The sequence below is a fragment of the Oryzias latipes genome, chromosome 5, assembly GCF_002234675.1.
Source record: "Oryzias latipes chromosome 5, ASM223467v1".
In the NCBI taxonomy this organism is placed as follows: Eukaryota; Metazoa; Chordata; class Actinopteri; order Beloniformes; family Adrianichthyidae; genus Oryzias; species Oryzias latipes.
The window spans coordinates 9,361,898-9,377,885 of NC_019863.2; the positions used below are offsets into that span (position 1 = coordinate 9,361,898).

General features: G+C 37.2%; 1 protein-coding gene and 1 long non-coding RNA gene across 3 annotated transcripts in view; one reads left to right on the top strand and one right to left on the bottom strand.

Annotated features, from left to right (window-relative positions):
* The first annotated feature begins 225 nt into the window (after positions 1-225).
* The window catches only part of vgll4 (vestigial like family member 4), a 38,298-nt gene continuing 22,535 nt past the window's right edge, over positions 226-15,988 (top strand). The window contains exons 1-2 of the mRNA XM_011474838.3: positions 226-379; positions 2,996-3,069. Coding sequence (XP_011473140.1) covers positions 3,006-3,069 — 64 coding nt within the window. The 5' untranslated portion in view covers positions 226-379; positions 2,996-3,005. The remainder of the gene's footprint in view (positions 380-2,995; positions 3,070-15,988) is intronic.
* On the bottom strand, positions 383-11,914 carry LOC110015108. Of its 2 annotated transcripts, none has more exons than XR_002290191.2 (3): positions 11,576-11,908; positions 11,371-11,497; positions 383-577 (listed from the first exon to the last, which is right to left on the bottom strand). It is a non-coding gene; the product is annotated as an uncharacterized LOC110015108 (long non-coding RNA). The 2 variants fall into 2 exon arrangements; XR_002290192.2 differs by lacking the exon at positions 383-577 and adding an exon at positions 4,678-5,695 and having other exon boundaries at positions 11,576-11,914.

Sequence of the window (15,988 nt, forward strand, 5' to 3'; positions counted from 1 at the left end):
GACCCCCCCCCCCCCTGCTTGACAGCAGGCTGACCTACAGAGTGATGCAATGTTCCACTGTCATAATGTAGGCTGATATCACTGCCGCAGTCCTCCACCAATCAGCGCGCTTCACTTTCACCACCTGCTAGGAGCTGAATTCCATCATTCCAGGCATTCCTGCTCCCTCCCCTCCTTTTCCTCCTCCTTTCTCCCCCCGCCTCCTCGTTTACAACCAAGTTTGTCCCGTCAGCCCCGCTGCTATCTATTGTCTTTCCCTGAACAGGACTGTTTGGCCGTGGGGCTGGTTTTGTTTCTTCGTGGGAAAACACACACATTTGCTCTGGTTTTTACGCGCATATCACCGCGCTGGAAGGCTCCAAAGTTGCGCTTGGAGGAGGTACGTGCTGTTGTTCCGTGTTTGTCAGATGAGCAACTGCCGAGCCTCTCAGCTTGTGAGCGGAGACAGCCAGTGTGGAGGAATGGTTGACAGAGTAACGCAGGACACTTATTTCCCTTCCCGCTTTTGCGTAAATTGAAATTTCATTCAAAAAAGCGCAGAGATAAGTTTCTCCAAGGAGCTTCAGATGTTAAGTTGCTGCAAAGTGAAAGGAAAAAGTTACATTTAGTGACAAAACGGATAAGATTCATTCTCGATGGTGCTTGTAGCGCGAGACAACTTTACACAGCTTATCTTCGGAGTGCGCACTCACTGAGTCCGACATGCGTATAAATGTGGGCATTCCAGTGTCACTGGCTGCAATGTCTTGCACATCTCAATTTACTTATTGAATATATTATTTTGATTATTATCATAAAAGCGACCGCGGAGTCGCGTGCCTTTTGAAAACTCATGGCGCGTAATTCCACACCGTAGCTGCTTGGATTCGGAGCCTCGCCAAGTCTCTCAGAAATGAGTGTTAGCAGCTGAGTTTGACGTCGCAGCGACAACAAAACCACAGACTGTTGCTTGAAAATCAGTTTTCTAGAAAATTGCGGAGTGATGTCGGTGGAATGTGGAGGGAGTACGGAAGAGCGCACCACTGCTCCCCTCCTTCCTAAAAATCCTTAAATACTGCTCATAGTTCAGTCACAGTCTATGAGTTCAGTCAATGTTAAGGCTCAAGTCTGCAGAAGAAAAAATGTCCAAAATCCTAAAGCAAACATTCAGATGAATGGTGTCAAGATGCTCTGAAAGGTCAGGGATGAAGGGATCCATTGGCGAGTTCTTAAAGGAGCAGCAGGAAAACTACATTTTTAGAAAATAAAATCAAAAGCACTGTTTGTTTTTGTTTTGGGATATTTAGTTGATCCATAAGATTTAAGAGTATTTCACTCTATTCTTTTTACAGTCGAATTGTATTTATTTAAAGATAAGTGAGGACTAAGGAAGACCAGAAAAACAGGAAGGTTCTTTAAACCTGCTCGATTTGATTTGCTAATGTTTTCAACTGACTTGACTGATGCTAGTCCTCTGCGTATGGGCTTTATATTTATATACAGTCATGTTATGATTGTTTTTTTTGTTGGGTCTGTATGACGGTGAGTCATTAGTTCTAGTTTCGTTAGTTGCCTTCTAGTTTCACGGCTGTTGTAAGTTAGTCAGGGTGGCAGAGACCACTTTGGGTAATTTGGGTCTATTCCAGCAAAGATAAATAAATGCGATTTGACACTCAGATTGATTTGCAGGGTTGTTTATGATAAAGTTCCGTTGTGAAGGACAAGCCCAAATCATCAACCCTCCCTCATCATGCTTGACACTTATTATGGTTTTTGTCCTGACATGCTTTTTTGTTGCTGGTGTTGTTAGCAATAAATTTGGTTTTGAGTAATGTGCTCTGAAGCTGGTTGTATGTTACTTTAATAATAATAATAATTATTTTCTAATGTCTTGTGTGTTAACCTAAACCTGACTGCACTCGTTTTCCTGAAAACTAGGTTGGCTCCTGCATTGCTGTTATTTTGTAAAATAAATAAATAAAGAGAAGAAAAGAAAAACAGCAGAATATTTTGCTATTCTTTTAACTTCATTGTTCTGGACTCTGAGAGAATACAGGATTTTTAGAGTTAGATTTAGACTCAGTTTTGAGATTTGATTTGCTTTCAGAACTTTTACTCTTTACTTCTTCATAAATATTTTGTTAATCTTATTTTGGATTAACAGTCTTTTTCTAGTCATCAAATCCAGGGGAATTAAAGATTAGTCCAACAATTTTGGGGTCTTTACAGCTTTACAAGGTTAGGTTGTAAAGCCATCCTTATCTTAGAAGGACCCTGAAGTGATGCCAAACCTTTAAAGCTGCATGGTCATCTTTGTCTTGGACTTGACTTCAGATCCTTTTCTAATCTGATGGGTCTCAACAACTTCGGCAACTCTTGATGCAAAACAAACACCTAAAAGGCTTCAAACTTGCTAAATCTTATTCTTTGAGGTTTATATTGAGGTTGGTAAAATTATCAAAACATCTGCTTTTCAGGTATCGCTAGGTGAACAGCTATCCAAGTTAATAGTCAGTAGCATGTATCCTCATAATACCATGAGGATATAAGGACTTCTGGAGTTTATCACACACTGTTTTGCACTTTGGATCAGCTTTTGTTTAATGTCATATCAGGATGTTATCTAATATTATCTTGACTTGCATCAGCGCTTTTAAGGATCAGTCTGTCTGTTCTTATTCACAACTCCAGAAAATTAGTACAGTTGCAGAAAATACACTTGACTGACAAAGAACTCTTTCATAATTGGAACGTGTTGATATTCAATTGCAAAGTCTGCAAATCAGGTTTTTTATGTATCCTCTAGGAAATCACAAGTATAAGGGAGTTAAAAATAAAACCTATTATGATGTTTAAAGTGAGAATCAAAATCATTTTATGACAGATTTCAGAAATATGAAAGACCTGGGAACAGATTTGGAAACCACAAGGACCTGAAATATAAACTCAGTTTTTGTGTGAATTGTTGCATCAAATCTATTAGTTTGGTCATTTTTCCCTGCGCTGTGTCCTGCAGGCACTCAAGCATGGAGACTCCACTGGATGTCCTGTCCAGAGCAGCATCCTTTGTTCATGCCAACGAAGAAGAGAGTGAGTTGGGTTTTCTTGTTTTGCTGCGGCAGAGCGCCGATGCATTCGGTTTTTCTCTCCCTTTCTGCTGTGCCGCTTCAAGTGTTTTGCGTTACGTTGAGATGAAGGCCAAAAGCTTTGGCCCGGCTCGACAACAATAGGTAGCTTTGTGTTTTCCAAGTTTGCAAATACATAGGCAAATGAGAGCAACCGTCCTGAACTGCCTTCAGCTCTGCTCTCAAATCAGCTGCTTCTTTATGACAAGCTGTAGTCTTTGTGTCAGACTTAACATCTGCCTTGTTGACTTCTATTTTTTTCTCTTTTTGTCAGTTTAGATGATTTTTCTTTTATTTTTAGTTTTTTGGGGGGGATTTTTTGTCATTGGGCTTCTGGGCAGCAGGAAAATGTAGTGAAAGCTGGTGTGCATTCTCTGCATTAGGCAGAATATTTGCTAGTTATTGCAGCAGTTTTGTTGTTGTGGAAGTTTCTGTGTATTAGAACATTCTAAAACAATAACATAGATGATTTAAAATGCAATTTTATAAAAGTTTAAGTCACATTTATATAGAGTATGTTCACTTAAACAGACATTTTGACTGCTTAGAAGCGCAATTCTGCTTAAATTCCAATTGTAAAAGCACACAAAGATACTAATACATTCATAAATAATTTAAAATGCATTAAGAAAATAAAATGTAGCTTAGCAATATGGCTTGGGACTGAAACATTGTAATACCTAGCCAAATATTCCCACAGTGCTTGAGTGTAAGTGAGCTGAATATCAGCTTCCTTGTACTTCTGGGTAAAATGCCCTGGGAGTACTCTTCCCCTCCTCCTCAGCTCCCAGCTTTCCTGCAGTGTTTTTGTTTTTTCCTCTGCACTGATGTCACTTTTTGTCATAGGCCGTGCATGGACTCTTTGTCCAGAAACAAAGCGCCCGACCTGTTTCCACAATAGTCACTGAAAAATGTCAGCGCACACAAGTGAGCAAACTAGGTCAATCCATCAGTTTGCCTGTTTGCCAAACTGGCTAGGAATTAGTCAGCCAACAGTTAGTTAAGTCAACGGCTTGTTTGTACTTATGACAAGCCTTTGTGATGACTTGTCATGGAGGATTGCCACAGAAGAGGGAGAGGCTTGCAGCACATTCACAGCGGCTGCTTTGACTCGTAGGGACTGTGTGGGGCTTGGAAGGGCCGGTGACATTCAGTGCTCCAAATGTGGAGCTTTGTTCCATTTTTCTGAAACAGCCCCCACCTCCACAGACAGTCTATCTTTGTTATACACTTTCCCAAAGATGACACAAGTTCCTCTAGTACTGGATACAACTTACTTCCATAATCAGAAATGTCCCAAAAATAGAATTTTTCACAGTCATAATTCCTAGAATATGACATTAAAAATGCTATTTTTACAAAATATATTATTTTACATGTGATATATAAATAAGTAACATCTAAGTTTTATTTATCATATAATATATAGCAATACTATGCTCTGTCGAAAATTGAAAATAAAGTAAATCAAAACATGCTAAAGACTCACTGGGATCATCTTTGATCTGTTGTAAAAGCGTTTCCAGTGGTCTGTTTATTATGAGAATTCCATTTTTAGCCAAAATAAAAACAACAAAAAACCTGTGTCGTTTTCTAGGACATATTTTCTGCAGAGCGGCAGTAGTTCATTAGACATGTACCTCTGAGTTGTGGGTGGGACTGTTGGTGCAAAGCCAGCCCATCCACACTTCCCAACACCCACCTGTTTTCGCACTCCTATGCTAGCTTACAGCCCCCCAAGCGAATATGCAATATTGGAGCTATCCAGCCGTACAGTTTGGAGCCAGATGCTAGCTCAGACGAGGAAAACAACGACCTAACGATTGTAGGTTTTACTTCAACCAGTTTTTCATCTGCTCGAGATTCACAGGGATTTGAATAAAGAAATACTCAGCAACACAATTTTGATATAGATTTCTTCCATCATGAGAAAAATGCTACAAAAGCATGTTAACAACACCAAAAACACAATTTTCTTTGGATTCATTGAATTACATCCTTCAAAACAACATGTTGGTGACATAAAGCAGACTAAGCAGACTATGTTAACGAGATTTTAAGTATTACATTTACATTTTGCAAAATGTCTTTTAAAAAAGTGAGAATGCTAAGCTGCAGTATTGATGAGGTCAAACTTGTTCTTTGTGCGAATTTGAAATGTTAGGTCCAGAATGTTGGAATAGTTCTAATTCTCTGCACTCTGCCTTTAGAGTGAAGAGTAGTTTTTAAAAAAATAACTTTCTAAAATATTATATTAGTATGAAAAAAATAATATAACATATTACATTGTCTCTGTATGGTTCACAACTCATCCAATGTGGCTTTATGTGTTCCTGCAAAAAAGGCTGCTAAAAAAGGTGTCATGCTGTTGTGCAGATCTTATTGGCACTGACTACTGTAGCATAGCTTATGACAACATTTAATTAAAATAAAATATGTCTCACGTTAAACGTTGTTTTGATGAGCCTGCATTCATCCGACCACGTTTCAATGAGTTGCTGGTCTTATGGCATTGTTTTTGAGAGAATTCTGCTATGGCACTACAAGGTAGCTTTTAGGATGACATCACAGCAGTGCCCGCCGGGCGCATGCTTTGTAACGAGACACAGAAAAGCATGAAAGAAGCATTGTCAGCGGTGTTAAAACAAAATTTCTAACAAAGAAACAGTTTGACTGTTTTTTTCCTGTTTGATTACACGACCATCGTTGCTTTACATTCTTTACATTAGTCCACAGCTCATCTGTTGCATCATTCCTACTCTGTTTACGTCGGCTACGGTGGCCGTTTGGTCCAGTTGCTCCGCTCCGGGAATGGATTGTATTCAGGCTGAGGAATCTTAGAGCGAACCGAAGCTCAGTCCAAGTGGAAACAAACCGAGACCACCTCCAAAGATGGTTCTGAGAGCGGTTCATGGTCCCTGACCAGGGTCCGCTTGGTTGTATTCAGACTGAAGGTTTGTTCTGGACTATCAGGGGAAACGAACTCTGGTTCACTTGAAGCGAACCAAATGTGTCCAGTCTGAAGACACCCAAAAACTCTAGAAACAATCTGGCATAAGTATACATACTCCAGGTTTCTAATGTGTGTAACCACTTGATAAAACACATGTTGTGGAAACAGCAGTGATCGCAGGTCAATGCTAGTTATAAGTTGTAGTATCTGTTTTGGTGTCATTTTGAAAAACTTAAGACAGATAAAATGTGTTGGAAAAAGTGTGAATGAAAACATATTTTACATATTAGTATCCCATGTAAATTCAACTAGTTTTTTTTTTTTTCAGCTTTGAAAGTCTGCAAACTCTAAGCGCTGATAGTTGCACAGTGAGTGGTGTGGAGTTCTGTGGAAGCTTTGGAATATCCACTTTTTGCTTTTGAGGAGAACCACAACAAAAGGAGAACTGTTCCCAACAAGAGATGGTTTCCTCAGATCCGTTTAGTCTAGTTTACCACACCGGAATACTGCTTGTTTGTTTATGAAGCACACACACAGTCCCAGAGATTTACAAAGCCTCACAGAATCCGTTTTTCATTGTTACTGTTTCCATGGTTTGTTCAAACACTGACGACATTTCCTAATTCTGGGTAAAAGCAGACCATGAAAACAGTTTTTTCCTCTAGGTGACATTGTCACAGATTGGTAGTCCAAAAAGAAAAGAAAAAAAAGATCCTTCAAAATAAAATGTTGATGATAAATTTCAGCTTTATTGATTTGTTTGATCTCTTTAATGCCAAACTGTCCTTCTAAGAGAACTCGCAACAACATTTTACTGTTTTAACAGCCTGAATAATATGATAATCACATGATCATTTTTTTATATGAGAATAAATCCAGTTTTTCTCTCACACTTTTTTATGTGACTTTATAATAAAGCTGCAATGTAGTTATATTTCACTGTTAAATCGTATTTTTTTTATTGTTAAACATGCCAAAACCATTCTTTATGTAATGATGATGGCACTTCTGTTATAAGAAATTTTATTAGAATGCTATATTTATTAAAATTCTCTAACATGTGTGGACTTTTCGGGTTAACCCTTTGAGGCAGTGTCACGCAGACATTACAACACATTTTGTGCATTTTCCATGTGTGAATTTTCGGTCTTTTGCGATACATTAGTGATACATGTAATTTATAAGTGTTTTTTGCGTTTGTCATTGGTTGATTTGCACGGATGTCTGTCGAGGGTTTGGGCCGACGGGTCTTTATGGCCTTTCTGTGAAATAATAAGTTTTGAGCAGTTCAAAATATTTAGTCGGTTGAGAATTACACAGTTCATGTGCATTTTACAGAGTTTATTATTATTAATATTATTATTTATTTATAACGTAAATGTTACACAATTGTGGGGGATTTTTGCAAGATACATGTACATATTTCTTTCCACGATCGTTCCACGTATTTTCACGTACGTCTAACACAGTGTTTTTCAACCAGTGTGCCGTGGGAGATGGTTAGGTGGGCCGTGGGAAATTGCCCTCATTAACTGATCTAAAAACATTTACCATCTCCAGGAAATCAGCTCTGTGTTCATCCAAACAGGCCCCGATAAAACACTGAGGAGTTAGGAATATGAAAGATCATAAAATACTTTTTTCTTTCTGTTTATTTGATTCTATTAAAGACATTTTGATAAGAATGACGGTACAGCGATTTAGCTGCAGCTATAAGTGCTTTAGGAAAAGTCCCGCCCCTTTAACTGTCTCCACCAATCATTCTTGGAGGCTTAATCACATGTCATCAGTTTGACCAATCAGAAGTCTTCACTTCCTTGTTCAGATTCTGCTCACAAAGTTGCTCAGTTCTGACAAAAATACCAGCTAAAGCTCGTCTTTAGCGATGTAGCTTTCCACAGGATCCGGTCTCAGACCGTGGAAAAAGTGAACAAAACAATGAAGCTCAGAGACGTTAGTCTTTCTGCGATATTTGGCTGTTTTCACTAGATCTCCCATGATGCATTGGGTTAAAGTGACAGCGTCTCAGCGCACAATGAGTCTTCGTTGTTAAACGTCTTGAAACCACAACGAACACACAAACAGTTTTTAAATCTTTTAACTTAACTTTTATTACATCTTTTAGAAAAAACTGCTGCAAATTCCAGCTTTTTCTGCCACAATTATCACAAAAATGCATGTGAGATTGCGGAGGGGCTTTAGATCAATACAAACTCTCCTTTCTCCTTTTTTTTTTTTGAATGCTGGTGTGCCGCAGGATTTTTGTCAAGGTTAAAGTGTGCCGTAGCTCAAAAAAGGTTGAAAAACACTGGTCTAACGAACTGCACCACCAATGGATAACTTTTATGTTTCGTATACGGCCCACATATCATTTCAAATTACGTAACCGACGCACAAATCACTAAAAATTGCAAATAAACAGCGCAATAATCACCCACTGTAATGTTCTATGCTAATTTGAGTTTTTTTTGCCTGATTTATTCGTACTTCTTCTGTGGGTTTAACGTGGGTCACTTGTGATACATTGTGAAAATTTCATGTAAAAACCACAACTTTTGTCCCTTTTTCCACGTATGTTAACATATGACCAATTTTCATCAGTGTGATATGCGCAAAATGTACGTAGTGGCTGTGTGCCTTAAAATATGCAAGTTTCAAACCACTGTGCTCAACATTTTTACTTAGGTTTATTTAATATTATTGTAACTTTTCAAAACTTTCTGAGGGCTATCAGGGCTCCAGACTAACTTTTTTCACTAGGAGCACTGTGGCCCCTAAATGAAAATTTTAGGGGCACAACCTGAAAATTTAGGGGCGCATACCGTAAATCAACATGCAAACCAGATCTTCTAATTTCCACTGTATTATAAATACACTAAATAAAATAAATAAAGTAAATAAATACTTTAATTATAGATGCAAAAATTACAATCTGCTTTTTCAAATTCAGTGTCAGATTTTATTCTGCACTTTTGAAGATGCAACAAGAAGGTAAACTGACAGCACCATCGCTGTCATGACAGAAAAAATAGTAAACAAAATACCATAAATTTAGAATAAAAAAAGTTTTTAGTAACAAGTGATTACCGTAATAACCTTTCGGTCATTTCACAGTTAAGAACAATACTTAAATGTATGTAAACATTAGGGGATGGAAATTCATGTTGGCGACACCAAATACGTGCAGCCAAGATGCACAATAATTTGAGATCACCCAGATGGACGTAACGCTGCACAGATCACCTGGTGTGAGACATATTTTTATTTTTGCTCTAACATCACCTGTCAATCAAAACCAAAATATCACCAGAAAGGGGCGGAAGCAAGACCCCAACCTGACCAAACACAGCTGGAATTTTAGTACTGAACTGACTGAAAGCTGCCCTACAGACTACAAAACAATGCATTATGGGACATGCGTCCTGATGGGTTTTTGTAGTTCACAGATCAATTAAAATAATTTAAAATACCAACTGATTTAAAAAAGGCTACATACATCACAAAACATTGAAATAATTATAAAAGATGTAATATCACAGATCATACTTAGGGGGAGAGGCATAATTATTAAATTGAATGTTAAGGACAACTCCAACTTCCTGTTGCAGCTTCGCCTTCATTGCTCATTTCATTGATCATTGAAGGGCCGCTTCCACGTTTAATGAATAAAAAAATACGGAGGGTGGGGGAGGCAAATTTACTGGTCGCGCATGTGCGACTGGATGTAAAATTCAGTCGCACAGTCTCAAATTTTGGTCGCAAAATGCGAGCAAATGGTCGCAGTCTGGAGCCCTGGCTATATTGATTTTCTAATACACACTGAATAATTAAGTGAAGAATCTCAATTTATCTGCAAGAAAAAGCTTTTATTTTTAAAAAAATTCAATTTATTCTAAAAATGCTTCATCAATCACCTGGGTAAAATCTGGATTTTAATGTGTCAATGTTAATTTATTTAGTAAATAGGAAAAATGATGCTGCACAAACATGAAAAACGATCTGTTTTGACAGTTTATGAACCTCTTGTAGCGTTCCTCCCAAATAATTACTTCCCAAACATCAGCCCATTTCTTTTTCTCTCATCCCCCTGACCCGCATTAATGCGAGTGCAACACTTGGTCACTTCCCTCAAAGGTTTAACTTACTTATCGGTTGTCAATTACCTACATGCTCGTGCATAATTGTAAGGATGCATCCATCATGTCAGTGTTGGGGGGCTTTTTCAGAGCATGAGCAAGGCATCAACGTTTGGGGGGCAAAAGGTCGTGATGGTCAAGAGGTCAAAGGGGAAATGTCACCATGCCATGATCGCAAACCATCAGTTTCAAGAAAATCTGCCTTTATTTTGTTCTCAATTGAATTTTTTATAATTAAACAGTTAAACATTTTTTGATTTGGGGTTTAATGTTGCTTGCTGTCTTTTACAACTTTTTATATTGTATTTTCCGGCCAGAAAGGTGAGACCTTTGAGACAACAATGTGATGCATTCTGGTCATCATGGGCTGGCAGAGGCTGCAACGCAGATTGTTTTTTTAATCTAAAAGTGTGAACATTTTGAAGAAAACATTTTATACAATTATGATTTTCTTTGTCTTTCCACAATTAAATGTGATGTGCCATCACAGCAACACATCAACCAAGTCTGCAAGACAAAAGAAGGATTTTCCTGCATGAAAACCAGAGATTTTTGTGCAAAAGATACAATACGCTTCATAGAATTTTGCAGTTGGACAGTTGGATCCAGAATGTTGTAATTCCCTCTACTTTGCATCATCAATGAGATCCTCTTTGATAGAACAGCCTAAAACTCAGCCAAACTCAACAATAGACCTGCACAAAAAAATCGCAAATTTATCGTTTATCGTATCAAGCTGCGCAACACGCATATCGCAAAAGTCTGCGAAAATTGCGATAAAACAATCTTATGGCAGCTGGAAGTATTTAATGAATCACTTCATGCATTTGACCAATCGGAGAGACTCCTTTACATTGTTGAGCAATCAGATGGAGCCCTTTTTGGTTAGATGTTTGCCTTCTATGTAGACTAGGGTCATTTGGAGTATAATTTAAGTTATGTGGACTCTTATTTAAATTAAACTGTTGCATTGAAATAGAAATGATGTATTTAGTTGTTTTGCTATTTGTTCATGTATCACAAGTTATATCGACATCGCAATATTGATTTCTAATATCGCAAATCTTGAGTTTTCCTCATCTTTTGCAGTCCTACTCAACATAATCAAGTTCTTGTTGCTTCAGGTTCCTCTGGGCCACAAAGAAAAAGTCAACTGTTGAACCCTTGTTGAACATACCTCGTCAGTCATCAGAGGTGGACCTTTTGACTCTGTCCTTTAGATCAGCGCTTTTCACAGACCGGTGGCGACACTGCCTTGATTTCAGAGGCCATTCAGTGACCTGGTCCAAGCCACTTTCCATCTCCTGACATTAAGACAATTAGTTACAAAATAAGAGACTCAAATAAACATACTTTTTTCTCGACAAAGGGAACATACTTACCAGGTAGCTATGATCTGTTCCAGGAGTCTGAGAAATACATCTAGTGTAAAAGTCCTGCTTGCTTCTTCTGTGGCAGCTCTGCTGAGCAATGCAACCTCTCCTCACAGCTTTGCTGACCACATATACTTAACATTCCTTTGCTTTTGATAGCCCTCACCATAGTTACCAAGAATGAAATGATGCAGGGTTACAATGTCTTTGAGAAAGAGAAAAAAGTTCCCTTTTGTCTGACAGTTCAAAGCATTTTCAGCTGCAAAATGTAAACCTACTTTTATTTGATTAGACAAGTTGCAACAATTCAAAAGAATATTTAAAAAACTGTTTGAGGTGTCAACTCAACTGACCCAGACATAATTTTAAATTTTTTATTTTTTGGGGATGAAATGACGTTAATACAAGATTAATGCCGAGCGTTAAATATATTTATTAGTAATTCTAATCATAATTTAAGATATTGAATAGACTGACAAAGCTGCACCGTGACTATCTTGACTTTTTAATTTGATCAGATTGATTTCTTGTTTTCTTTCTTCAGTATTAATAAATGAACTTTTTCCTGCAGATCCGAAAAGGAAATGTGTTTTAAATAGAGATAGCTGATTTTAAGTCATTTCAATACGTAAAATGAATGTATTTAGTTTTTTTTAAATATATTTTATGTACAAATATACATAGTTTCATCTATTTACTAATTTTCTCTCATAGCATAAGAATGTATTTCATATTCTATTTCTTCAAACATACAAATATTTCCTACAATTATTCCGTTTTAATTGGACCAGCTTTCAACAGAGTCGACCTCAGGTTTGTGTCCTTGTTCTAAAATTTCTTGATGGTATAAATTCTTGTTCTGTTATTAAATTGAGCGACAAAAATGTTTGCATTTATATATTAAAATTCAAGTAGAATTTTGTTCAAATGAAATATAAAGGGATCTACATTTCACACAACACTCACATTTAGCAGGCACATAACAGACAAAAATGACAAAGTCACATATTCTAGGTTAAACTCTGTAAAATGGATGACCTACTACGGGTATTTTTGATGAGTGGACAGAATTTTTCCTTTTGAGAAAGTAAATTGGAAAAATATGACAGGACAGAACAAAGGGGAAAAAGATCAGATTAACTAAAATGCTGCTTTTTTGACAGACAGCTTCCTAGCATGTGCATTTTTCCCCAGCCAGGTTCTGTTTCCTACATTTTCATAGCATGAATGGGCAGGTTTTTTGTCTTTTCTTCAGTTAATTTTGAACTGATATGGCATAAAGCGTTTGAAAGTATCAGCAAAATGATTGCACAGCCAATGTTGTTTACATTGCTCCCTCAAATCAGCCAAATACCTAGGGGGATGATTTTAGTAGATAAAAAAAATCTGATCATAAAAAAACATTTTCGGTGAAGTTATGTGTATGTGTTGACATAGAAAATCTTTTAAATCATTGATCTACTATTGTTAGAGATTGTTATGTAAACTATTTTAGTATCAAAATAATGGAAACATATTTTTGAATAGTAGATAGCTAAAGATATAGTTTAGGTACATTTTTATACAAAACCAACTGGTTATTTTGTGCCATTACAGCTGAAAACTTTATTTTTAAATAAACACAGAGAGGAAGACTTTGTCATGTAGTTCAAGTGTTGCAAGAACATAGCTGGAGGAGCGAAGCAGAACTTCTTGGATCATCACTGCACCCGATTTCTTACTGCTTAAAAGGAAAACTGCTTATTTGGTTTATTCGTTTGCTTTTAAAACTGTTGAAACTTGTTTGTTGGACTGTTACTTTCACTTTCACTTGAAAGGATTTGATTCAGCTGAATGTGACCCAGCTTCTATTTTAACACAAAAAAAGCTAAAGCAAAACCAAACGTCATTCTAAAACTAGTCCAAAAGTGTTGAGCAAAAGCAGATTTGATCAAATTCTTTTGACATGTTGACCTTGATATTGTCCTCTTTTGTTTGAAACTCACTTTTCTGATCCAAAGACTCTAAGCAGAATAATCTGATGTGATAAGTTGTTATGTTTAACACTAAATGGTTTGGTTAATTGACAATGTGTGCTTAAAGACTAAAAACCAATAGAGAGGAATGTATAATGAAGTGAACTGATGGACTGACGGGCCTATCGGCTCTCACTTATTGACAGCTTCTGGTAATGACAGCAATGACCGCCTCAAGGGCTGTGCAGCAGAGTGACAGACACATTTCAGAGTTGATATATCTTTGACCCATTATGTCACCATAAAACAAAGCCAGAATCTTGTAAAGCAATCAAGGATTTGACCTTTGCTCGCCGCCACTGGCATGAGACCTTTCAGTCATGCCTAAGGTTGTGTTTTCATTCATGGAAAGGACACAGATTTCTAAACATTTCCTTACAATAACTAAGTGTATTTGACTCCACATAAAGGGAACGTTATTGTAAAATCTTTTTTTTTTTTTTTAGAAAACTTAAGATCCGCCTTACCTTTAAAAGCAGTTAACAAATCTTTTTTTCTCTCTATGTACTCTGTCTAATCTGTGATGGTTCTTGTGTCACAACATAACTAGTGGGTTTGTGAAGCGCACAGATGAATCACCACATCTGCCTCTGGAGTGTTATGAACCATGTACATCCACTCAGGGGAGGAGCCCAGACCTGTTCAGTGGCAGAAGTAGTGTCTCATTTGTGTGGATCACGGAAAAAAGTAGTCAAACTCCAAACAGAAGAAGCTTTAAAAGTGCTGCTTTGTTCTCATGAAAATGCAAGTGTATGGAAAAGTACGTTTTCTTTTGCAAAAGTATGACCCAACGTTTCATACTTTGACCCGAGAATTTTGACTTTAATCTGACTTTCACAAAAAAAAAAACACTCCATAAAATAACATTTCAATGCCGAACATGTTTCTCGCAGTGGGCTGTGAGTAACTCCTTGCCTCAGTGGAAGTGAGTTGGAATAATACAGAGTTCTTGTGTAACTATTAATCTCCTTAGTGTACTTATTCATCATCTTGCAAAATACCAGAAAAGTACAATGAAGCTGTGTTAAAGAGATTTTTTTGCCTGTAGAGCAAATTTCACTTTATATTTTTGAATCAGGTGTCAGACACACGTGCACATTTACGTAAACTCAGCAGTTGTTTAAAAAAATGTTAGATTGACTGTTTGCTGTCAATGTTCAGGAGTTTTTTTCTGTTTACAAAAATAGGTTTTCTGCTGCTGTTGTAACCATTTTATTTGAGCAAAACGTGTCTGTAATTTGCTCAGAACTTGCTGGCTCGACTCATAAATTGTTAGAAAGTCAAAATATAAATTGTAGGATATGCTTTTGTAATTTAGCTTTCATCTCTCATTGATTTTCCTTAAATTCTTCACATAAAGCCTTATGTATAATAGAAAACGAGCTGAGGTCATCCCCAGGTCTCAGGGTTTTCAGGTGCTCTTCTAACCTGCACTATGAACCGTGGCAACAGCTGAAGAACTACATGGACTCTAACTGAACTCGGTTTTCTATGTTCATAAAAATAAAAAACAAAGGTTGTCTAATTAGGCAGAGCCACAATTACAGTAGGAGGCCAAGATAGTGGAAAGGAAAGTGCCTTTGTGTATCTATTGTCAAGGGGGTTTGAATGGAAAATGGGGTGTAAATTAGTCACTACTGTAAAAATTGTTTACATGGAAGCATGAGAGTGTAAGTGTTTCTAATTTATTTTGTTCAGAGTTTAATTAAATAAAGGATTATGTCACACCCTTTCCGTTTCTCATTTAGTTGTGTTAAAAAAACTCCTTCTACTTATAGGTTAAATAACAATTTTTGTATTTCCAAGTAAATATAGAAGGTTAAAAATATAAAAGTACATGCAAAACAAGTTTTTACCAGATAAATGTATGTGGTTTTCGTTTTTATAACGACTAAAGGACTAAACTACTGAGCTTTGTTCTCTTGACTCCCCAAGATAAAGTTAAGTTGCTTTTTGACGCCAGGGGGCAGGCGTGAGCCGATCAAAAAGTCAGTGGAGATCACTGGGTCTTTGAAATCTACTTTTATTGTGTAATTGCACTAGAGTCGTGATTTTTTTTCCACATCTGATCAGTTTTAGTAACGTATAATATATATATTAATTATTAGTACTGATACAGTCTAAAAATAGCGAGAAAATGTCACTTGGTCTTAAGCTGTTCTGTTCGTAATATTTGGAATGTTAAAATGTATCGGGAATAACTGCAAAACTGTGACTTTTGGGGGGTTTGTTACTGTAGTGGGTGATCTTCAGAGAACAGTAGCTGGATTGCTAAAACTTTGAGGGCTCTGTGTCCCTCCGTGGGGCTCCGAATGCGCACAGAGAGGCTGATCTCGCGTGGTAAACATCTCTGACATCTGAGGCGCTCCAGGGATTTAGTGAGCATGCTCAGTGCGCTCCTCTCAGC